Below are 26,074 nucleotides of genomic sequence, written 5' to 3' on the forward strand. Positions count from 1 at the left end.
CAGTCTTCCACCCGAAGAGACGTCAAAATTGGGAAGTTTAGCCGCATAGAATATCTATCATTTTAATTTAATTTCTTTCATAATTTTAATTACATTTTTTATTTTTGTAAAAACTGAAAAAGTCATTAAATAGGGCGAATTCTGGTCAACAAAAAATAAATAGGGCAAATTAAAGTATTAAATATCTGTTTATCTAAATTAATTCACTTCCTACAGCCTAAGATATTCAATAAAACTCAAAAAGTCAACTTTCATAAAATGATGAATACTTTAGTAATTTGATATTATAAAATACTTTTAATCAAATTATATTTTTAATAAATTATTTAATTATCTTTAAAATTATATACTTTTTCCATATATATGTTTATTTAATAAGGTATTTTAATTAAAAATTTATTAATTGCACCTTAAAAAAACCTAAAATATCTTATATATTTTTAATAAATTAAGCATGTGTTTGATTTTTAGTTTATATTTGGTAAAAGCATGTTTACAGGATTCAATTATTTGTTAAATTTGACAAAAGCACACTCTAAATATAATTTAAATGCACTTTTAACAGTTGCCAAACGGCTCTAAGCATGTGTAACCAATGAATGAGGTTGTGTTTATACTCCCTCAAACTCACATGAGGCATTTTTTATAAGTCTTACTTAATCTCGAACATAGAACATTTGATACTTCTCATTCTTATAATTTTTTTCCAATTTTACTCTTATTTTATTTATTATTTTTTTGAAAAGATGATCCATTAGAATTTCAATTGTCATAATTAAGACACTAATAAAAGGTATTTAATAAATATATACATAGAAAATATATAACTTTTTAAGAGATTAAGATTTCATCTTTTAATTAACTTTTTATGAAAATCATAAAGCAACTATCAAAGCCTTGTATAGGGCTTGTTTGTTTAAAATTAAAAAAAATAAATTATTTTTTGATAGTTTAGAAATTTTATAAGAAAATATTTATTTTGTAAAAATTTTATTAAAAGCAGACATTATTTTAATGTCTGGTTATAATAATAAAAAAAATGATTCTTCATTAGTTATTTTTAAATTTTATGATATCTTCCTTAATTTTTATTTTATAAAAATAATTTATTATTATATTATTTTAGAATTTTATGATATCTTGATGTATATTGCCTTATTTTTTTAGGATTTTGATTATTTTTAAAAATTTAAACAAACATCATAGAAACTCACAAAATAAATTTAAAAAATTAATTTTTTTTCATGAAATAAGCTAAAACAAATAAGCCATATGAAGAATTGGATAAATCACAATGAAGAAGCACGTGAAGGCTACTTGTGAAAAAAAATTATGAATAATTAATTTTTTTATATCATAATTGATTTAGGACCCATTTGTTTAGGATTAAAAATAAGCAGCTTTTATATAGTTTAGAAATTTTACAAAAAGTGATTTATTTTATAGAGATTTTGAAAAAATGAAAAAAATATTTAGTTCTTAATTACGACCATAAAAAATCACTTGAACTTACATCCAATTATACAATCATAGAACGATATCATCAATCATAGTAGAGAGTAAGGAAGAGAAGTTTGGATAAATGTTTATCCTAATTTATCTCTAACTACTTGAGCTTATGTTAAATCCCCAACTACCACTTAAAATTTTCTCCACTAATTTCACCAAAATTATTTTGGACTCTTAGTGGCCTCAATGCAATCCCAGACTCACACTAGAGTCTGAATTACCTTTCCTTATAAAAGTAATGATATATCCCTCTTAAACTCCTGAGATACTTTGTTTTGATAAAAAAAATTGAGACGAACAAAGTAGATTTAATAATGCACTATTCTTGTTTCCCCAATATTTTTAACTCTAATTTTTAAGTACATACAACAACTGTTTAATAATGAACTATTCTCATTGTTGTTTTATAATATATTACTAAATAATATTGGGATTACAATAAGGGCTTTTGTTTTGAGGAGATTTTTAGGTAGGGTTGATCCTTGTTTGCATTATTTGTTTTAGTTGGTAGAGTTTAGTATTGGTTAATGATGAAAGTCATTATATGCACACAAAAATGCCAACAACTCAATATACATAGTCAAGGGTGAGCGGAATGAAACCAAAATTAAAAATTGAACCTAATCAAATCAAGTTTAATCTCTTTGATTCAATCTATTTGGTTATTTGGTTCAATTTAGTTTTTCATTTTAGAAAAATTTAGTTGATCATTTCAATTCAATTTGCATATTTTAAAAAGGGTAAAGGTGTAAATTTAGCCACAAACTATTTTTTCAAGAACATTTGGTAGCCTAAACTATCAGATAATGCAAAATAAATTATGAATTTTCAAAATTGAGAGGAAGGTGTTGAATGGTCTGTTTTTTTTATAGTAGAGGCTACTTAGCACTTCTCATAAAATAATTTATAGCTAAATTTATACATTTATCATGCTGATGTATCATGCCACACGTCATTGTGAGGACTACATAATGTCTGTTAGTTGAAGTTAACAGCAGGCCACTGGATGTTCCATTTTTAAAAGTTTGTGATTTATTTTGCACCATCTAATAGTTTAGGCTACTAGATGCTCCTGAAAAAATAATTTGTGACTAAATTTGCTACTTTATCATTTTAAAATCGAATAGATTAAACCAACTGAATTATCGTACACACACATGATAACTTATAAATTATATATAGTTTATTACTTTATTTTATTTTATTTTATTTTCTTACACTTCAAAAAATGCATATATAAACAATTTACATGTATGAAATCCTAAAAAGGTGAATGATTCATATAGTCTTTTCTAAATTATGCTTGTCATGTATTTTCATATTGTTTTCCCATGTAATTTGTTTATATATATATATATATATATAATATTTGACTTTATCAATTCGAGAAGACAGGCCAAAGTTCATAATGGCAAAGGAGTCCGATCTAAGGTCTATGTTGACCGAATCTCATTTTTATGGATATAGATGCCTTCATTAGTTTTTTTTTATCAAAAAATATGATGGATAAAAAAAATCGTAACATAGGTTTAGGAAGCCCAATGTAATGCCCAAAACCAAATTAATTAACCAAATTGAATCATTACAATTTGGTGCGATCATAGTTTGGCTCATCGACTAATTCAATTCGATTCAATTCAAAATTTAACTATTACTTGGTTGATTAGTTTTGTACATTTGACATGATGCCAAACCGACTAATGCTCATATTTACATATAGTTTCATGCTTGTGGAAATCTTAAATAAATCCCCAATTGGCACTGTATTATATTACAAAATTAAATTATCATATTCATCAATGGGGTTGAGTTTAGTGGAATGGATTAGTCCTTCATAACATGGTGAATGTTCAAATTTTTATTGAAAGTACTCACATTTAGTGCTATACTATACCTCCAATAAAAGAATACTAGTGATTAATAAAAAAAAATTAAATCATCAAATTCTCAATGCTCAAGATATCATTTAAACACATGTTAGGTCCTACAAAGTCAAATAAAGTAAAACATTATATATCAATGCACAGATTTTAATAAAACCTCACTTCATATAAAGTTGCCAAATCATTTTAAACATTATTTTCCTACAAAATATTAGTCACAACTTGTATAAACACACCACACAAGTATAAAGAAAGAATTAGTTTTCAATTATTTCAACTATCGGTTTATTTACCCTTAGTTCAAGCATGCAATTGAGCCTCCTCTTTGCTTAAAAGCACCAATAATAAATCCATCTACATTCGAACACATTCATCATTGTCAATAACTAATTTTTAAAAAAAAAATTCCTTATTAACTCTAGCACCAATTGTCCTAAAAGTAACATTTTCATCAACGTTTTTATAATTGAATTGAATATTGAATCAGAAATGTTAGTAATTTAACTGAATTGGATCAATAGTCAAATCGGCGATCTAATAATTAAATTAAAAAAATTATACATGTATATAATAATCTACATATAAGAAATAAATATGAAATTACTATTTAATTTAAAAATAAAATTAAATATTTTAAGTTTATTATGATTTAACAAATCACATGGCATAATATAATATCAAATGATTAAAGAAGTTGATCATTTTGTAAGAAAAATTGATAAAAAAATATTTTTTGAACAGTTTGGTTTTAAAAAACCAAATCCGGTTTATGATTTGATCATTAGTCTAAAACGATCCAACCTGGTTCAACTCCTGAAATGATTTTTTCATGTTAACCGGTCTGACCATTATGTTCAATTTTTAAATTATTAATTTTCATGTCATTGTTTGCACAATACATTGTGTTTGAGCATTGCACGAAAATATAAATAGAAATTAAATATATTTTCATAATTGCATGCTCAAATCTAGTATATGTTAAGTTATAATCTATCTTTTCATGACTTTCTCTTATACACTACCTCGACTCATGAGGTATAATATTGAAATTGATGTGAATTAAATCAGCACCCAATGCCATTTTTAAAAACTAGTATGTATATTCAAAAATGTAACGCCTTACCCATGATTAGGGTTTAAAGGGGAAAAATAAATTTTATAAAATTTAAGCATTTTATAAAATGCTACATCCTCCTATATACAGTGTCAATGATAAAACCAAATTTTAACAAACTAGATGTGTCTTTCATGCATTTTATAAAATGTGAGCTATAGATTACATTATATTTGTGATTTGGCTCTAATATTATGGATTTGATATCAATAGCTGTGATTTTTTTAATTTTAAATGAGATTTTTATGCTTGTATATGAATTTAATTGATAGTTTTTAAATGTATATTATTTAAAATATATTAATTTATTATTCATCGACTTGACTTTAATATGATTGTTAAATGATAAATTGGTATCTGGATTGGTTTGATGACTAGTCCTACTTTTAAAAACTATGATAAATGGATAGGAAAACTATAACAATGATGGATTTTAGGATTTTACTTAATTTACTTATTATAATAAATTAATTTTACATAAAATAAAAATAAAAACCCAGAATTAAAGAAATGGGTCAATGAAAATCCTAGTAGTGGAGAGCGCAAGAAAAGGGGGTGCGATGGCGGATCAACCAAGGACTGCCACTGGCTTTGATGGTTCCATGCATCAGCTTGTCCCCACGTGGCTGAATTTCCGAGGTTCGTATTTTGAACTCTTTTTCCCATAATACCCTCTCTGAAAATTCGTTTTCTTTTTTCCTCTTGAAAATCCCTACCTGAAAATTCTATTCCAATTAAATAAAAAAAAAAATATAATTCCTCTAAATTATATATATAAGAATTTAATATCTTGAAATATTATAATTTTATTAAATTTTTTAAGGTTTTTTTGTTAATAATTTTAAATTAAAAAATTATTTTATCCTGATTGATAAATTATGATTTTTTGTTCAATTCTTGTTATTTTTAAAAAAAAATTATAATTTTTTAAATAAAAATTGTAAATGAAATTTATTATTTGAGAATTTATTTTTCAATAATATAAATTATACTTAATAAATTGTAATTTTTTATTTAACTCTTGTAATTCACAAAATAAAATTTGTTATTATTTAAACAAAAATTTTGATTAAGGTTTGATTTTTAATAACAGAAATTATAATTGATAAGTTAAGATTTATGTTCAACTCTTGCGATTTACAAAATAAAATTTACTATTTCTTAAATAAAAGTTGTACTCGGAGTTTGTTATTTTTAATAAGAGTAAAATAGTCTTTTCACTTTAAAATTTATTGTTACAGAAGTCTCTAAAATTTATTAAAATTATGATATTTTGAGGAATTATATTCTTATTTATATAATTTAGAAGATTTTGTTATCCTTTTTTCCAATTAAATGCTCCATATAATATATCTTTTAAATTACTTTTTACTTATTATTTATAAAATTTCTTAAGCATTTGTTAGCTAGAGTTTAACACAGATTGACCGCCAGCTTGTGTCCTAAATAGGCTAATAGCATTAATTGAAAAAATAATTAATATGACCTTATAAAAATAATTGTTATGACATTTTTGGGCAAAAAATAACGTGACATTTTAACAGTACACATTTTTTTAAATTTATTTAATAATTAATAATTAATAATTACTCCTTTCACTAAAAAATAAAGCATTTTTAATCAAATTTTATCTTCTAATAAAATAATTACTTATATTTAAATTAATCATATCTTTTCACATTTATTCTCATTTAATAGGGTGTTTCACCTTAAAAATATAAAGCAATATATTTAATAGGTGTACTTTAAAAAAAAGATAATGATTACACTTTGAAAGATTAAAAATGCCTTATATTTTTAAATATTTAATTTTTAAAAAAATCTTATATTTTTTAAACAGAGAGAGTATACATATGCTGCCTCTGTCCAAAAATATAAGTTATTTTTAATCTAATCACACCCCTCAATAAAATAATTAATTATCTTCAAACTAACATAATTTTTTTATATTTATTTTTATTTAATAAAGTGTTTTATTTTAAATTTTAAAATAAATATAAAGTAATTTATTTATTAGAGATACTTTTAATAAAAAAACATTAATTATATTTTAAAATATTAAAAATATTTTATATTTTTTAACTTTAAATTTTTAAAAAATCTCTTATATTTTTACACGAGGCAGGACATCCGAATTTATAGGCACATAGTTGTTGAGATTGTGAAGGGGTAAACGCAGGATACTTGGCGATGATATTAAGGAAATATATGTAATTTAATGTAATGGTAGGGGTATTTATGGCAATTGACCTTAACGGAGCAGCACTGGGAGCGCGAAGTGGCTGAGCGAGCACCGATTTTGCCTTTTCAACTTACCGGCCTTCTCATTCTGTATCTCCTCTGTCGTCTCAATCACTTCTCTCGATCACTTTTCGTTCTTTTCATCCATGGCTATATCTTTTGCGCCAATTTCCATTTCAGGTAGTTTGTCGTTTGTTCTTTGAATCTGAGGCGATTTCTCTAGTTTATTTCCTATTGCTTCACACTGTTTCTTAGAATAAACAGATTTGGATGGAAGTGGCGCAGAGAGAATTGTTGTTGTTTTCTTTAGCCTTTGCATCTCTGAAATGGTTTTATGAATTGTGGATTTTGTTTTTTTGTTTTGGGTGTCTTTTCCTCGATTCTTGTGATTGTAGAGGGTTACAATCAATGAAGTGAAGGGATTCCGATTGTAACGTTGAAGATTAGTTTTTGGACTGCCGGAGGAAACATAATAGATGTGATTTTGTTATATAGATTTTTTTTTTTTGGGTCTTATAAGGTTGTTGCGTTGGTTTGCAAATAGGTGGATGCCATCTTAAGCCGCGCGAGCTTTGGTTAACAAATCCTAATTCTCTTAGGGTTTCGCCTAAGCTTTCTGTTCAAAGGAAATCCAACCTCGTGAAAAGTAACCGCAGCTCAACTATTCGTGCAGAATATCGGTATGCTGTTTTTGTATCACTTTAGTTTTGCCTTTGTTTTCTAATCTTTTCCCAGATATATGGGTATTATCGTTTTATTTGCTATGCTTGCTTGTACTCAGCAGGTATTTGATCCATGCCTTTACTGTCAGCAAAACTTGTGGGGGTTGATGTAATATTTTCCCCTTACCAAACTGCGTAACTTCCCTGGAAAAATATTTGTTTTAATATTTCTTGTCATTGGAAAAGGTGAATTACCTTAGCTTCTGGGCACTGGCATCATTAAAAAGGGAATCTGTTATCCAGAAAAAGAAAGAACATGCAATATCTTATTCTGTCTCATTGCATCGGAGATGTTACGAGAATTATTGTTGTTAAGAAGATAAACGGCTCTGTTAGTAAATGCTAGAAAAAGTGTTTGTGACTTTTAATGTTTCTAGGTTCTTTCTGGCTTATGAATGCTGACTTTGTGATGTGTCCTTAGTTAATTCTTGAGCTTCCAAGACTGATATGTGAGAAGCTAGGCCTTAAATGATGCAGTGCCTTAAGTCTTCCATCTCTTACGTATGCTAGTTAGGATTAATTTCAAAGTTTGATGTGACGTTTTGAAGCATAGATACTTCAAAGGAGTTATATCCATGTTCAACACTAGTGAGAGATTCATAGATGAGTTGATGAACACTTCAAGTTACATACAGATGATTCAGATCTTAGTGCTGCAGTATCTATGTCATTTTTCTGTGTCTATGCTTACAAGATTTAAGGCTGTCCCATGTCAAAAACTTAGCAAGATTAGCTGTTAGTGTTGAGCTTTGAGAAAGATTTGAGTTTGGAATTGAGCTGGATTGCAAGACAATTGAAGGTGCAATTGAGGAGGGTGTTTTATAAGTATGGGCATGAAACCAAATTAATAGGGCTAGTTTTCGCCTTATGAGGGAATCTGTGGTCTGTCTTCATCTCGAATTTGAGTGTTCTCGTCTTGCATGCATTTCATAATTCTGGTCAGTCATTTTTTAATGTTTGTCTGCTTTGATGCTATCGTCGTTGAGTCAATCAATTCATTTCAACCTAAATATTCTACAAGTATTTTGAATTAGTTATCTTATGATGAGAAAGATTCTACTATATTGGTTTCTTTTCTATGGCATGCTTATCAGATAACAAGGAAGCTCAATAATTCAACAGTAATATGACTTAGTTCTCAGATCCCCTGGTCTTTCTTGGTCTTATTTCTGAATCCTAAATATGAAATTTAAGACATCTCTACTTTTTTATTGTTCTTATGAAAGTCAGGCCATTTTTGTCCACTAAATTTTTTCATTCCCATCCTTTTATTGAGTATATATTTGGATGGAGGGACATATATTTGAGCCTTGTTTTTAGAAATTCTGACTAAGTTACATATATTTGCCAAACAAAACTTGGCAACACTACAGCCATATTGCTCCACCAATAAGCATGATTGGACTACTTTGTACATTTTGATGTTCAGGACTTTCTCAGAGTTGGTAGGGACAAACTCATGGGCTGTTAAGGTGCTGTCACAATACTTACAAAAGTATTGCACAGTGTAAATTTCCTGGACAATTCTAGTTAAAACAACATATTTGGATTTTGGAAGAGGAATTAAAAGTTATCTGATGAAAACCAGCACAAACACCCTTAAAGTTGGGATAAATTTCTTCAGAGGTGGGCAAGAAGAAAAATGACCTTGGCTTCTAACTTATAGCTCCATAGCAATCACTATATGATTTAATGTCCCAACAAATTAGATAAAGTAGACTCATAAAATAATTAAACAATTGGTATATCAATATCGATGCATATATAATAAAATCTACACAAGCCGCACTATTCAAAAATCATAATAACCTTGGTTTATTCTTTAGACTCCATGCAATGCATGGAAAAAGTGTTTAGTTGTAACGATGAAGCATGACAGTGTATTCTAATATGTAGTTTTACCATACAATTGGACCGTAGTGCTATGTCTATATGGAAATGAGGATTGTGACTTCATGTTAAGACTAAAACCTTTCGCTATGATGCCAATTTTAATTGCAACCATTCACGATGGTAATTAATAAAACGTCAAATTATGATTGCATTTCATTCCATTAAACAGAAATAGAGATATCACTTCTAATTAATTTCCAAAATAGATTGAACATTAATGTGTGCAACCATTCACGACGGTAATTAATAAAACGTCAAATTATGATTGCATTTCATTCCATTAAACAGAAATAGAGATATCACTTCTAATTAATTTCCAAAATAGATTGAACATTAATGTGTGCTTACATGACCTGAGTAAATCAATGGTATTACAATGGTGCCTGCTACACTTTGTTTCTCAATTTCTTATATTAAATGTGTGAACATAATTCAGATGTTATACTAGTGCCTATTGCTTTGATGTAAGCCTGCACACAGGACTTGATCCTATTGGTTTTGTGTGTGGAGATTGTGTGTATTTACAGTTCTTTTTACATTTTTGTCTTCTAATTGCAGTGATGGTGGAAGTGGAGGTGGGGATTTCGTTGCTGGTTTTCTTTTGGGAGGTGCGATTTTTGGAACACTAGCTTACATCTTTGCTCCCCAGGTGAATGCTTTTGTTCCTCATAGTGTTAATTTATTAATGCTCGATAGTTAATATATCTTGATAGTTTATAAGCTGAAATACAATGTATTATCATTGACCTTTGTTGTCTATATATCTATCCATATATATATATATATATATATGAAATATAAATTACTCTTCTAGTTCTATTTATAGGGCAAAAAGAGAATTTTTTTTTTCTTATTTATAAGTTACTTCATTAAATTTTTTCCGCAAATTTTCCCTTCATTGAATGTTGGAAAGAAAAATATATTTTTGATATATGTATATTTAAGGGTTAAGGTTCATTTTTGTCCCTTAACTTTACGAAAAGAGTCATTAGAGACCTTAAACTCAACTATGGGTTAATTATTTCCCTCAACATTAAAAATTCCCTCCTTCATTGCCCTAATGTTGAAAACACTTAACATCCATTAGTCATCAGTGGGTCTAGATATTTTTTAATATTTTTTATTGGATTAAGGGTCATTTTTGCCTCTCAACTTTTATTCGAAGGGTCAATGGATACCCTCAACTCAAATATTTTATGATAAAAAATATTAAAAAAGGTAATGTGGAGCCTACTAACACTCGACTAACTATGAGAAAACGGTAAGGTGATGAGGGAGAGAATATTTAAAGTTGAGGGATAGAGTTGACTTATAGTTGAGTTTAGAGCCCCCAATGACATTTCAAGTAAAGTTAAGGGGCAAAAATAATACTTGACCATATATTTAATAGGGGCAAATTTGAGAGCTTCTTAAATTTAAGATAGAGTTAATGAGTTTTAAAGTTTTTCTTGGTTCTAGTGAAACATGTTAAGAGTGACTTATTAATAGGATTAGAGGAGTATATAAGAAGTGAACGCTATCCATAAGTTATGAGTAGTGTGGCTTGTCTTAGACTTTATGCAAAGGATGGGACCCACATCCTATTTGTTAAAATTTAAGAAGAGATGTGAAAGGAAGGGTAGGGTTGACCATGTAGATTCTTTATCAAACAAAAAAATTTGATATTCTTTGTAATGAATGACGATAAAATATCTCACTTTTTATTTATATTTTTCAATTAAAACCAAAAGTTAAAATTATAGGTTGCATGAAAGTTTATCTAATTAAATATTTTTATATTTTAAATAATTAACTACCATTTTATTAACTTTTATTTTCAAAATATAAAAATAACAATTAGTTTTAAAATCTGTCTCAAAAAAATGTTATTTTTTCTGAGATTGGGTGTTAAAAAATATAAAGTATTTTTAATTTTTTTAGTGTGTAATTAATGAGTTTTTTTAAGAAATAACCTTAATAAATAAACTACTCAACCTTTCACATTTAAGTGGGATACCCTATTAAATAAAGGCAAGCACGAAAAGATGGTGTTTGTTTAAAGATAATTAACTAACTTATTATTAATGTAATTCGGTTAAAAATGCCTTTGTTTTTGAGCGGGGGAGTATTAGTTAAGATTATAAATTATTTATTTTATTTTAGATGAAAAGTAGTAGGCAGTTTTTAAATTCTAACTAATTATTCAGTTAGTATAAAAAGCTTCCAAAATCTATTTATGAGTTGCTGTAGTTTTTTTTTTATAGCTTTCATTTTTTCCCCGCAAAACGTGGTGTTTCTGGGTTGAGACAACAAGTTGGCCATTATCTGGCAATATGTTCAAAGGACTGACCTTGCTCCATTAGGAGAGGGTTGTAATTAATGAAGTTGGCTGTTATATTAATTCTTGTGCATATGCTCAGGGGTTGGGTTGATGTCTAGATTTTCCCCACTTTTTGATTTTTTTTTCTTTTTTGTGTTTTTTCTTCCATTTTAAAAAATGGAATGTTTTTTAGCTTAATTTTTCCAACTTAAAGTCTGGTGTCATAATTATCTCCTGACTTTTATGTATTTCTCTCTGTGGAACTTTAAGACTGTTGAATGTGCTATTTTATATCATCCCTATGATGGAAGCAGTTAATTTTCTTTTTCAGTTGGCAGTAAAGTCCATCTCTGTATTATCTTTTTTTTTAATTATTTTTATGGAAGAAGTCAATTTTATTGCTGCTCGTGCGTTCTGCATATGCATTATCATCATTTTTAGTAAACGCAAATATTTTTATTAAAATATTATTTGCTTGCAAGATGGTTTTGCTGCTTTCATGTTGAATTCTCCATTTTGGACGCCACAGATTAGAAGATCTCTGCTGAATGAAGATGAATACGGGTTTCGGAAGGCCAAAAGACCGATATACTATGATGAAGGTTTGGAGGTAAGTAGGCTTCCCTTGGCTTTATAATAAATCTCTCATGGTGCTGGAACGTGCAGTGCATTAGCTATAATTGTGTTTTACTATTTCTGGAAAACAGAGGACGAGGCAGACTTTGAATGAAAAGATAAGCCAACTAAATTCTGCCATTGATAATGTGTCTTCACGCTTGAGAGGTGGTGGCAATAATGTGCCTGCGACACCAGTAGAAAATGATCCTGAAGTGGAAGCTACCCTGTGAGGGCTATTCTTATTTGGTTCCTTTCTTTTAACTGGTATCACCAACGCTTGAGTAGTGATTATAAATAATTGATGACCATATCCCTGTTAAAATTGGTTTTGCAACCTTATTTTGCCACATAGTTTTTCTTTTTGAATGTCTGATGTCAAAACACTTAGTGCTGGATACATATGATTATTTTGCCATAATTATTTTGTTGCATGTTTGATGACAAAAGACATAGTGCTGGACTTGCATAAAAGTTCAATCCTCTGAATCTATTGAATGGAATTTATATCTCATGTATTGAGAGTCTATATATATTTATATACAAAATTCAAAAACCCTAACAAGTTGAAGCCGCATTTTTTATTAGTCATAAATAGTGAGTGCGGCTTGTATTTGAATATACATGCAATACACTGGTTATATTCTGGTATGTTGTATTTTTTCCCCCTTTCCACGTGCTTTGTTTTCCTTTTTTTTTTTTTAAATAAAAAGTGCTTTATAAGATAGACGATCTAATTTCTCGTTAGATGATGGGTGAGGGTAAGATGATCCTTTTAGATTGATGATGACGATTTCATAGGTTTGGTGGGCTACACTACTTGGTTGGTTATCAAAGGACCCAAGTGCTGAATTGAATGCTTGCTTCCATTTCTTGTAGGATGGTCCATTTCTATTTTCTTCTATGGACGTCAGGGGTCTGAATTTCATTCTGAGATGGTCAATTCTGACTTTAACAAAAGTTTTCCTGTATAAAACGTAAATATTTTATAATTTCAGGCTTTTCATTTTTGTTTTTTTTTTTGGGGGGGGGGTGATGATCACTAACTTATATTTATTATTTATGGATAGTGTTGTTTGTTTCAAATTTTATATTTTATATTGGTCAGTGATTGATGTACTGATATGTGGATGATGCTTACATCATTAAATCTGCATGACTTTCAATTTGACGATTTAAAATTATTCTTCATTCTCATGGACATTGTTAACCTATTTCCTTTTTACTTTTTGATTATTTTATTTTTTAAATGATTTTTAGCAACCAAACCCAAACAATCCTAAGTGATGGCAATTTCAAAGCATGCCATCTCCAGCCTAAAGATTAGATGGGTTAGCCTTCGATTTGGACAAAAAATGTCGTGATTTCAAGAGCTTGCTTTTTGATGTTTAATGTGGGTTTATGGGCCTGATTTGCATACCCTATGGATATGATCTTAAGGGAATAATTACCACTATGGAAGTATGGTGATGTCGCAAATCAGGAATATGCTAAAATTTAAATGGAATGTAAGATGTCAGTTAGAGAAATTTGGTGGCTGATAGGCTTGTGAAACAAGGACTACAAGGTTCTAAAGCTACATATTCCTCAATTTTTGAGGATCCTGGTTTAGAAAGAAAGTTTCGGATCTGATTCCCACCTGGTTAAGTTTGTGTATTTTTGGGCTTAGGCCCTCCTTTGCACCAAAAAAAAAAATAACAATAATAATTTTATGATAAACTTATAATTTTTTAAAAATATGCATTTATTTTTCTAACATTTAAACCTTAAAATGTGTGAGAACATAGTGTAAAAATAAAGACAAAATAGCATGCTGAAATGTATGAAAAAATGAATACTCAAAAAGGAGTTAAATCGCAAAAGAAGCCTTTTTATTTACGACATTAAGTAGCATGGGTCTCTGTAAATTTATATTTCTTTTTATTTTTTAATGGTTTCCCACACAATCTTGCTCAAGGCAGAGTTGGTTATTAAATGTAGGTATCTTTTATACTTGAGATTTAAATATTGATTTGTCATATTGTGAGAGATTAGTTTTTTCCATTAAGTGCTGTTGATAAATTTTATATTTCTAGTGTGATTGAAGCTTTGATACAAGTGGATAGGATAAATATTTTTGAGAACATAAATATTTTCATGCATGTAAGTTATTGATTCGCTAATTTAAGAAAGAAATCAAATATGTCCACCACCATCATCAATCAATATTAATTCAATCTCATTTTATTATCCAACCTAACAAGTACTCCAATAAAGACATCCCACCAGAGAATGTGTTATTATCCCTTAAATATTATTGAGAGAAAATATCAATTGAGGACCATTAGAGGTATTTTATAATAAGAAATGATCTTAAAATTTTGATTTTTTACTGCTCCCCCTTGGTTCTTAGTTGAAAATAATTTTTATGAGAAATGACTCAATCACCCCTCTTAATGAAAGAGAAACAATTAAGTAAGAATTGATTGTTAACATCCAAACATATTGTTGTCAATTATAAATTGATTATTGTCAAAATTTCAATTGCTTGTTGTTTATGTGGGGTGAACACTTATTTTATTAAATTGATATTGTCAATTTTTCATTCTTGTTAAAGTCTTAATGTATTGTTATCAATTATAAATTGATTGTTGCTAAAACTCGAATAGTTTGTTGTTTATGTCGGGTGAATACTTATTTTATTAAACATGTGTTGTCAATTTTTTAATTTTATTAAATTTCAAATGTATTGTTAATCATGAATTGATTATTTCAAATTCTAATCTTAATGTTCTCTTGTTGAAAATAAATAAATCCTGTGACAATTATATGTTCAAGTTATCGCAACAATTGAACTATATATGCATAAAAGACTGTTATAGAATTGAAATGAAAATTTTATTTAGTATTTCAAAGCTTGTCTCCACCTTGGAAACATGTTATTATACTCTTCATATGTAATTTTTTTTTATCTTCTTTATATTAGTCTATGACTTGTAAATTGCATAATTTTTTAGGCCATAAAAGTTAAAGAGATCAAAGCTAGAATTCTCAAGAATAAAGAAACAAAAGGTTTTATTTCGCTTTAGGACCACAGTAATTTTAAAATGTCAATCATATCAAATATATTGATTCTTTATTGAAAATCTGAAAATTTTAAAAATGAATAGACAAAAATTCTAAAAATAGGTGGATCCTTCTTATTATTTTCAGGGAAATACGCGTGAAAATCAAACATCAATCACATCTTGATAATAACTTTGACACAATCTGGCTGTTTAAAGAGATCAAAAGCTTTATTTATCTCTGTCAACGGGACTTCATAAGTTAAAAGCTCATCGAGAGGGAAATCCTATAAAAGTAAGATGAAAATAATTTATAATTGAGTTGGTGATGTTGAAAATTGAAAGTAAAACTGCAAGAAAAAGTATATGTGATCTACTAATTTTTTGTAAAGATTTTTTTTTACCTTGTTTTGGCATTTGGCAGCCACAATAGAAAGGTCAGATTTGGGTTTCAAGCCTCCAAAAACTGAACCCTTCAAAGTTCTTCCAAGAAGAAGACCCAACCAGTTGACTTGCACACATTCTTCTATTCCTGCACCGATTGCTACTGCCTTTCCTCTCCCCTGATATATATATATATATATATATATATAGAGAGGAGAGAGAGAGAGATTATTAATGCAATTTGAAATTAGACAAATAGGAGTATTGTGTTTGCTAGACATATCTGAAGTTTTTATTTAAAATTAGTGGGAATAAATTTTTTATATCTAAATATCTAACAGTTTGCATCCATGAATGTTAAAAAATGTCTTTGCAAAAATTATTCCACTATGCTCAAATCTAAGCTATCTAGATAACCATATCAAAACAAACAAATTAGATATTAAGCTCATACATTACGCAAGTGAGCTGGACCATGTAAAATTTATCAATAATATGTTTTCTTTTTAGGTTGAAAGTATCTTTTTAGTCCTTAAATCTTAATATCGCTAGTTTTAAATCATTATTTTTGTGTTAATTATAGTTATTTTGAAATAAAATTAATATCTTAATATTTGAGAATGCTTTATTAATTTGAAAATTCAATGTAAAAATTTGTCGGGATAAAACTAACAGTGTTAGGGTTGAAGGATTAAAAAGATACTTTATAAAATTAAGGGACTAAAATGAAATGCTGTGTAAAATTAAAAGACTAAATGTATAGTTTAGTCTTTTTTATAAGTTATATATATATATATATATATATATTGATTGATATAGATGATTATGATGATTGACTATTAGGTATTGTAAGCTCACCACTTTGGTGGATTCCAGGGCCTGAGTGACCAAGGGGGCAAAACCAGTGCACTCAATGGCATAATCCACACCAAGTCCACTTGTGAGGTCCTTCACCAATTGAGAAGAAGGCCTATTGGAATGTTCATTAGGATTTATGAAGTCCGTCATCCCAAAAGCTTCTCCTCTTTCTTTCTTCTTCTCATTTATGTCAATCCCAATTATCTTAGTTGCTCCCATCATCTTGGCACCACTTATAGCCTGCATCACAAGTAATTTAATTACCCATTGAAGAACATACTTCATCATGTTCAAATGCACTTATGATTTCTTGTTTTGCCAGAAGACACATACCCCTAATCCAACAGCTCCGAGGCCAAAAACAGCCACAGTCGATCCGCTTCGAACTTGGGCTGTCTTCCAAGAAGCGCCAAAACCAGTAGAAAATCCACAAGAGATGAAGCTAGCATGAGCCAAATCAATACTTGGATCGACTTTGATCAGGTAGTTTGCATCACTAACCATGTACTCACACCATGTTGAGCAGGTAAACAAATGGTATGCCTTTTGGCCTCTAATTGAAATCCTTGATGTGTCATCAGGCATTAATCCACTCACCCTCAGAGGATATCTCATGCACATGTTTGATTCCCCTGAAGCACAATTCTCACATTCTCCACACTCTCCAATGTATACTGGAATCACTACATCTCCTACTTTTAGATCTGTCACTCTCTCTCCTACACTCTCCACAACACTGCATTTTCATGCATGAAAGAGAAAAAAATTTCAAAGGTTAGATTAGATATATATGAAAGTTATCAGTGATGATTCTGTACTTAGAATAATGGGGTGGATTGTAACTAAAGCTTACCCTACTCCTTCATGCCCAAGTGCTAGAGGAAAAGAGGGCTGCAACATCAATTTTAGTCAGTGAAAATTGATTGGTTTCTAAGTAAGGTTGAAAGAATGAAAGTGTGTACAGAAATTAATTGAAGAGGGTCTCACATTAGCATAACCTCGAGCTCTTAAGAAGTCTGTGTGGCAGATACTTGCACAGAGCATCTTAACACGAGCTTCAGAAGCTTTTGGAGGGTCTACTTGTATCTCTTCTAGTTTCACACTCTCTCCTATTCCCCAGCATATTGCTCCTGAAATTTCACCATTCAATAATCAAAATTTAGTTGCATCATCTCAAGAGATTTAATTGATTTACTCACTGTGACAAGAGTCATTACTAAAAAACCTCTTTCAGCAGTTAAAATTGACTTTTTGCCCTAGTTATAGACCTGGTGGAGAAAGTGATAATAACAAATGCAGAATGTTATAAAATGTTAAAAAAAATCGATCTTGATAACCAGTCACAGTAGTCAGATACATCACTATGAGAATATATATATATATATATATATATTAGCAATTCATAAGAGCTTCCCCTAATTAGATGGTGAGACAGAAAAAAATCAGAAGCAATTCGATGTCCTTAACATGAAACAAGAACAACGAAGTTGAAACTGAACGAATTATTATTAAAGTCTGATATGATCATACCTTTGCAAGTTATAGCTTGGGAGCTGCTCGACATAGCATTCAACTTCTCTCTGTGCTGCTCCAAACAACTGCGAGAGGCTTTGGCTTGTGAAATTTGCAATGACGGGAACAGCTCTTATTTATATATAATAATAATAATAATTAATTTTGTTGCATTCTATAAGTAATTGAATAGAATAAAAAGTATGGGAAATTATTGGCATATGTATACAAGTACTCAAAAAATTAATCTATTAAATTTTATTAACAATTGAACTAAGGTTAATATTTAATAGATTTTAAAGTAATTAATTTTTTTATGTGGGATGGGAATGTAATTCTCCCTAAATGCATTGGCCAAAATAATAATAATAATAATAATCTTTGATAAACTTTGGGTGGATCCTCGTGCATAACAGTGTCCTGGGAGGGAGGCTTGCGTTGATGGACCCCCCCGACATGATAAGATGTGCATGAAGGTGAGATGGGTTTGCATATTTATCACATTGATAAAAATAATGAACACCATGATATTTTATCATATGAACTATTTAAAATTAATTGAGGTCAAAAAACTATTTAAAATTAATTTTAATAATTTAAATTTAAAATTTATAAATTTTATATAAAATATTTTTTTCACAGAGTGACATTTAGAAGATTATTTTTATTTTAAATTCTATATATTCATTTAAGTAATAATTTATTAAAAATATAAAGATAAAATTATATTAAATCTAAACCATTAAATTTTAATTTGAACAGTATAGATTGGTGAACTGAAACTGATCCCATATAACCAGACGGATGCAAGTTTCTATATGTCTTTTTTAATATATTTTAAAATTCCACTTTTTTTGACCTTGGAAAAAATTCTATGAATTGAAATTTTTATATTCAGTAGTTGAAAAAATGAATCCATGAGTGGATTTCAAGTAATATATATCTGGAATATTTTATGTGTTAAATATAATTTTCTTTAATTTATTAATATAAGATTCATATTTTTCGGCTATTATATATATATATCCCATTCATGGTTTCATAGCCGCCCTTGTTCGGATTGGTAATATAATTATATATTACTGAATATAGAATGGTCAGTAGACGAAATAAAATCTGAGATCAAAGTTCTGGATTTATATGAATGAGTAAACAAAAAATATTATGTCACAAAAAGCATCACGCTATCGCCAGAAGAAAAAAAATCTATATCTATATATATATAATCACCAATATATATATATATATATATATTTAAGGTCAAAGTTCAGAGTTGTAGGATGAATAAACAATAAATATTATGTCACAAATAATTCAATTTATATCAAGACCAGGACTTGTTTTTATTGTACTGAATTCATGCAAATATTTCTTCTTTTAAATTTATATAGTTTATTGTGAAATTAGAGAACATGTGAAATAATCAAAATACTCTATGGAACGAACCACCATTAGCAACCACTGGAAGGGATTGCTAGTGGACACCATTAGTTGCGGGTCACGGGTTCACTGCTGTGAGAACGATTAAAGCCTCTATTCTCTTATCTTATCCTAGCGATGTGGGAGTGGGACCCACTGTTTGTTTGTTTGTTTGGCCAAAGGAACCCACTGTTTGTTAAATTATTAATTGCGCTAGCTGTTGGCGAGTTATTGAAAACAGACTTGAGGGAGATGGATTTTGTGGATCCAGTGAGGAGCATAATTTCACTAAGAGCCTTTATTATAATTATTAAATTTTATCAGTATTTAAAAAGTATTAAGATGTATTTGTTTTTAGAAATTTAAAACGATTCTCAAGATCAAAGTATTCCTTGGCATATTTTGTCCATTCTAAAAATTTGAAATTTGATACATTTTGAGTATTATATAAAAAAATATCTTATAATTGTTCGATTAAATCAAATGATTGTTATCGTATTACGTGAAATGCTTATTGATTGAGTAAAATTAGGTTATTCATCGAATTTAAATCCAAAAATTTAAGGGTCAAAAAATGAGTAGGTTGTGCTGTGCATTTTAGTCTATCAAGCAAATAAAAATACTACTTTTATGGATAGTTCGAGCTCTTTTTCATGAGACTTAAACAAGTTTGTCTTAAAAGCCCAATTACGTTAAAATATTTCAATTTTTTAAACCTACGCCTAAAAAAAAGGCTTGAACAAATAGCGCACCAATTCATATTCCTATCTTTGGGTAGAAGACGAGATTAAGAACTTGTGATAGAATAGTAAAGAGACAACATACTTAAGGGTGAAAGAAGGTCACAGGACTTATAGGCTGGCCTACTTCATGCCAGGCCAAGTTTAGGCCTTTGATTAGATTTATTTATGTAAATAAGCTAAGTCTATTTTTACAAGGCTAACTTACGAGCCTCATAAGCTAGCTTACACACACACACGCACACGCACACGCGCGCGCGCGCGCACACACACTATATATATATATATATATAATATATTACGCATGTATAATACTTTTTTCGTCTCAAATTATAAGACATTTTTAGACAAAATTTTTTATACCAATACTTTCTCCGTCTCAAATTATAAGATATTTTTAGACAAAATCTCATATACCAATAAATTTCATTAAATACACTTAACAACCTTATCTTTTTAAAATAAAAATATAAACTTTCAAAAATACCAATCATTTAATATATTGAAAAGAGAAGAGACATAAATTAATTATAAAGAGAGAAAGGGTAATATTATAATTAGTGCATTTAATGAAACCTTAATCTATTCAAAGTGTCTTATATTTTAAGATGGAGAAATTCTTTCGAAAGTGCCCTATAATTTGGGATGGAGAGAGTATGTAGTATACAATAGGTGATTTAAAAATTCAGATACAGTCAACCCCACTCTCTTTCTTTACCCCTTGTTCTTTTTCTAGGTCAAAACTTGAAAATATTAGATGGTCCTTCTTTGAGTATGTTCTTGTTTATTATATATTGTATGATGAATTTATGATATACTAGTTTCACATTTTTCTTTATAATCAATATGTTCTTTTTCATGATTTCTAGTTTCTTGGTTATGTTTTCAATTAGATTAGGCTTATGCATGTATTGATTTCAATTTTGTTATTGTGTTTATAGTTGATAAGTCTTCTTGCTTATTATGTATTTTAGTTGGTAAATTAGGCTGTACATATATAACCTTTAATGCTTTAAAGCTTATCATGTAAGCCTATTTAAATGGCATAATTTTAAATAGGCTTTTAGACATGCTTCTAAGTTAAGTCAGACTTCAAGTAGGATTAGACTTGAGCTGTAAGAAAAGCCTTATTTTAAATCAGCTTTTAGACATGCTTCTAAGTTAAGTCAGACTTTAAGTAGGATTAGACTTGAGCTGTAAGAAAAGCCTTATATAAGTAAGCTTTAGGCTAGGCTCATGCTTATTTGGCAAAAGCTTAACTTGGCCAAGCCTATTTTCACTCATAAACATGATTTGCTTACAAAAGAAGCTAGATGAACCAGTATCTATATATGTCCATCTCCATCTCTATCATGCAATAAATGCTATGTATCATTGACTAAAACATCATTTTTAATATTCTTCAAGGGAAAAGGAGGCCATTAAGGCATGTTTCAGGTAAATAAATTTTTATTTTTGTTTGGGCAAGAAGAAAATTGACCTTGGCTTCTAGCTTATAGCTCTATAGTAATCATTATATGATTTAATGTCCCAACAAATTAATAAAGACTAATTGCGACCATTCACTATGGTAATTAATAAAATATATATTAAATTACGAATGCATTTCATTTGATTAAACAGAAATAGAGATATCAGTTCTAATTAAATTTCCAAAATAGATTGAACATTAATGCGTGCTAACATGACCTGAGCAAATCAATGGTATTGCAATGGTGGCTACTATGCTTTTTTCTCAATTTCTTATATTAAATGTGTATATATAATTCTCAATGTTATACTAGTGCCTATTAGTTGTGTGTGGAAGATTATGTGTATTTACAGTTCTTTTTACATTTTTGTCTTCTAATTAATTGCAGTGATAGCGAAAGTGGAGGTGGGGATTTTTTTTTTTGAGTGAGAGGCCACAGGTAAATTGTGCTATCCGACATGAATAGTCATGTCATCATACAAAATATTCCTACAGCCAAGGGACACTGAATCCAAAATAAGTACATCAAAATTATCAGTAGAGGCTTGATAGGTTAACCAATCTATGTATTTTTTCGCTTATCTAAAAGCATGATCAAAGGTAACATTTCAGTTTTGCAAAATGCGATCTTTGATATCATTGATGGTAGCAGAAAGTGGGTGATTGGTAAAGAACTTGAAACATCCTGAATTTCAATCCCAATTGCTAACCAATGGTAAATTAGTAATTAGTAGATTGATTATGGTTTGTGTGTTGAGTTGATGCTTTATATTGTTTGGATGTTATATTGATAGGAATGAAGGGTAGATAGGTAATCTGAGATATAACGTGTGAGCACAAGTGAGATTGGACTCATTGTGCCACGCACCGCAGCAAAGGCTGTGTGCGTCGCAGTGTATTGTTCAAGGATCATTTAAAGTTGACATGATCATCTCTTGAAATTAGAAGAGGAATTGCTAGGAAATACAGCTGGAGAGGAGAAGAGGTTCCCATCTGTTAGGGTAAGCCATATCTAGAGGTTTGAAGTTTGTTTCAATTAATAACTTGCTGGGTAAGTATCGTGCAATCTTAAGCTTCATTTCTATCCCATTTTTGTTGAATTTCATCAATTGAGAAATCGAATCATGAAGTTCTAAGGTGTTATAATCTAAAAGAAAATGTTAAAATGAGATATCAAATATAGAACTAAGGTTTTGTGACTAGTATGGGGTTGAATGGTTGAGCTTTAAGGATTTAGGCTTAAGATAGCCTAAAAGTTAGGTTAAATGAAAAAATTACTGTTAAATAATGTATTAAGAGATTGTTATGGCTGTTTGAGTAGCCTATAGGGCTAATGACTATAAATGCTGGACGTATGAATTTAAAAGGTGTTAATTGAATCATTTCATATGTTAAGGAATTCGGTTTAGTTGAATTAATACCTATGTAAAGTGTTAAGGATTGACTAAGGGGCACTGTGTTGTGTAGATTAAGCACCTGTGACATTACTTGTGAGAATCCATCCTGTTGGAAGCTTAGTGTGGTTGGTAACCCTTAATAACAAGGGTTAAAGGTAATTGGAGTAACCTTTTCACTTGTTTGTTTGTGAAATTATTTACAAGTATTTTTATATAACTACGTGCATTATGTTGTGAACTGATAGAGTAGCAGCATTGTGAAAGAATATACATGCGGGTATGTGAGTATTGATTGAAATGAATTTAAGAAGGCATGTGCATTGACATGCATCACATCTACGAGAATACCCTAGATTATGGTAGGGGGACGCGGCCCTATCATGAGGAGGTCCAGGAAGTCCTGATGATCTAGAGTGTAGAGGTTGACTTTACCAGGACAGACCTAAGAGAAGAATCTTGATGATATAGAGCATAGAGCTTGACTCTGCCACGACGGACTTAGGATATTGAATGATCCATGAGGTTATCTTAGACTAGGGTAGGGGGTCGTGGTCATACTCTGCATAAAGCTAGGAAGTTCTGGTGATCCAGAGCGTAGAGTTTAACTCCACCATGATGGTGATGGATCTAGGAGACCACCCATACAGGAAAAGGATTACCTAGTCCGAGTAGTGGTATGGTATGCCCTGTTCCTTGTGACTGGATGTCCTAATATGAGTATAGAGATTACTTCGCTAGGTGAAACCATGAATGTATTGAATGAGCATAATGAGATTGATGAGATTGAATTCCTGTATATGTATATGATATTATTTTTACTGTTTATGATTTTACTTGCTAACTGATAATTAGAGTTACTTCTGAGTTATTGGGACGTATGTCTTCTGATAACTGGTGTGGCGGAATAGCTCTTAAGGATAGTATCCTCGGGCATGACTCAAACTATAGTTTTATCTGCTAGTGCCATCAATCTTAAGAGCTATTTTTGCCACGGATATGAGATAAGTCTTATGTTTTTCCTTCTAATTAAATTTTTTTTTCTATTCATGGTACTAACTTAAAAAAATTTCAGGTTTAATTAGAGTTCTTGCCACACCTGATGACATGATAAATTTTTAATTTATCTCGGTATGTTAAATCTAAAAATTAAAGAGAAAATGAAATTGATCCGAAAATGTTTGAACAATAATAAGATCGTAATTTCCTATGCTTGGAAAATTCATGGCTTTTCATAATGGCCTGTAATGATATTTCAAGAGATAAATTACTCAAATGAGAGTGCCTTCTTTATCCTCTGAGTTTTCTTTTTTGTAGAATGAGAGCAAGAGTGTTATTTTGGTGATTGGATGAATATTTGCATCGCCTATGAATATTTGCATTGCCTAGTTTCTAAGGTCTATTTATTGTTGGACTAAATGTTGGGGCCCTACTCATAAGTGGTGACCATGCCGATCTACACACACACACACACACATCCATGTGTTCGGTAAATGCATTCATGGTTTTTTAGCAATAAAGGATGCTGGATGTATTTTTAAGGAGAAGCCTATGAGGCGTTGTCAACAATATCATATCTTGCATAAGTTTTCATTAGTTTCTTCTAGCAGTATTGGTTTTTATAAGTAATTAATGCCATTAAGGGGTTGAATTATTTTGGGAGCAAATATTGGTTTGTGATATATTTTATGACTATGAATGTTATGATTGCGATTAATCACAATTGAATTTATTTTCTTAGGAAAAATATGGAACCCCATTTATGATCTGGATTTTCTTTCTTAGGTTGGTCATATTTAGTTTGTTGGATTACAAAGCTTAATCAATTGTTGATTTCTTATTGTATAAAGCCAAGTGACATATGGTTCGTGCTTTTCTGGCTTTTTTTTTTATTTTTTGGAATGAAGTTGTTATTACTGAATGAGCTTGGAGTCTATATCTTTAATGCTGAAATTGGCTTCTCTAATTGTCATTGAAGAGCTGATATATGTCATGGCGAAGTTATGGAATTATTAGCTTGAATATGTGATATATATACACACACACACACACACATGGTGTTTTATTTTGTGATATTTTTGGAGATATGAGAAGGCTCCATTGCTGATTTGTCCATAATGTGGGAGTGTGTATGGGAGTTAATATCTTTATGGTGGATTTAAAAATTATGAGAAATTCTAATTTAATTAGACTGGAAGGAGATTATATGATGAGATTCTAATTCAATTATAATTATTCAAGGCACAAAAAATTATTTTGCTTTACCTTAAAAATTGTGTTGTACTGAATTATTAGCCCTGTTTTATACATACCAAGATATTATTTTGTTGTGATTTAGAGAGAATATTCACAAAATTTAATCATTTATCTATTGTAGATAAATGTAATTTAAAATAAGACATTGGTTTATTTAATTATCTTGGCATGAATATTCATCATCATGATTGTGAATAATGATTTATTTATGTGTTATGGTCCATATGAGATAAGGAAAATATTTTTTAAATTATGAGATTGTGAATAGTGGATTTTGTGGTGTATAAAATACACAGATGTTGATGTGAGAAAAGTTACTAGTGATTATCCATCCTTAGTGGTAATGAATAATGAAAACAAATATAAGAATAGGACCATAGAGTTTATTACTATAAAAAATCTAACCCTTAATGTTAATGAGTATTCTCATAATGCTAACATGGTTAAAAATGAAAATGGAATGGTTTTATTGCTCAATTATTTGTGCACGTACAAACTTTAGAGAGTTTACTGCATTGATTAATGTTCATCTCATAATATAGTTATGTTGCATGGAGATAGAGCATATCAAATAGTCTCATAAGAAGATGAGTCAATTCACTTGAGGGATACCATAAATATTGGTATCATGAATAATGGATTTCTATTGTATTAAAATAATACAATAATGTTAACTGAATTTTATATTTAGATGAAGAAAAATCCATTAGTAGCCAAATA

At 29.5% G+C, this 26,074-nt stretch overlaps 2 protein-coding genes across 5 annotated transcripts; one reads left to right on the forward strand and one right to left on the reverse strand.

Annotated features, from left to right (window-relative positions):
- The first annotated feature begins 6,741 nt into the window (after positions 1 to 6,741).
- Positions 6,742 to 12,790, forward strand: LOC129314420 (uncharacterized). The gene is made up of 5 exons (XM_054957863.1): positions 6,742 to 6,927; positions 7,292 to 7,427; positions 9,921 to 10,011; positions 12,191 to 12,271; positions 12,369 to 12,790. The coding sequence occupies exons 1-5, from the start codon at positions 6,894 to 6,896 to the stop codon at positions 12,507 to 12,509; spliced, it is 483 nt and encodes a 160-aa protein (XP_054813838.1). The 5' UTR covers positions 6,742 to 6,893; the 3' UTR covers positions 12,510 to 12,790.
- Positions 12,791 to 15,355: 2,565 nt separating this feature from the next.
- On the reverse strand, positions 15,356 to 18,200 carry LOC129313764 (8-hydroxygeraniol oxidoreductase-like). 4 transcript variants are annotated; one of them, XM_054957131.1, is made up of 8 exons: positions 18,093 to 18,159; positions 17,788 to 17,830; positions 17,550 to 17,692; positions 17,416 to 17,453; positions 16,896 to 17,298; positions 16,563 to 16,802; positions 15,725 to 15,883; positions 15,356 to 15,607 (listed from the first exon to the last, which is right to left on the reverse strand). In XM_054957131.1, exons 3-8 carry the CDS (start codon positions 17,604 to 17,606, stop codon positions 15,497 to 15,499), a joined length of 1,008 nt encoding a protein of 335 aa, XP_054813106.1. In that variant the 5' UTR covers positions 17,607 to 17,692; positions 17,788 to 17,830; positions 18,093 to 18,159; the 3' UTR covers positions 15,356 to 15,496. The 4 variants fall into 4 exon arrangements, with proteins under 4 accessions (XP_054813106.1, XP_054813107.1, XP_054813105.1 ...); XM_054957132.1 differs by having other exon boundaries at positions 17,780 to 17,830; positions 18,093 to 18,146; XM_054957130.1 differs by having other exon boundaries at positions 17,762 to 17,830; positions 18,093 to 18,134.
- Between the last annotated feature and the right edge of the window lie 7,874 nt (positions 18,201 to 26,074).

Source organism: Prosopis cineraria, unplaced genomic scaffold (assembly GCF_029017545.1).
Source record: "Prosopis cineraria cultivar Desert tree isolate PC_DT_omini unplaced genomic scaffold, ASM2901754v1 PC6, whole genome shotgun sequence".
Classification (NCBI taxonomy): domain Eukaryota; kingdom Viridiplantae; phylum Streptophyta; class Magnoliopsida; order Fabales; family Fabaceae; genus Prosopis; species Prosopis cineraria.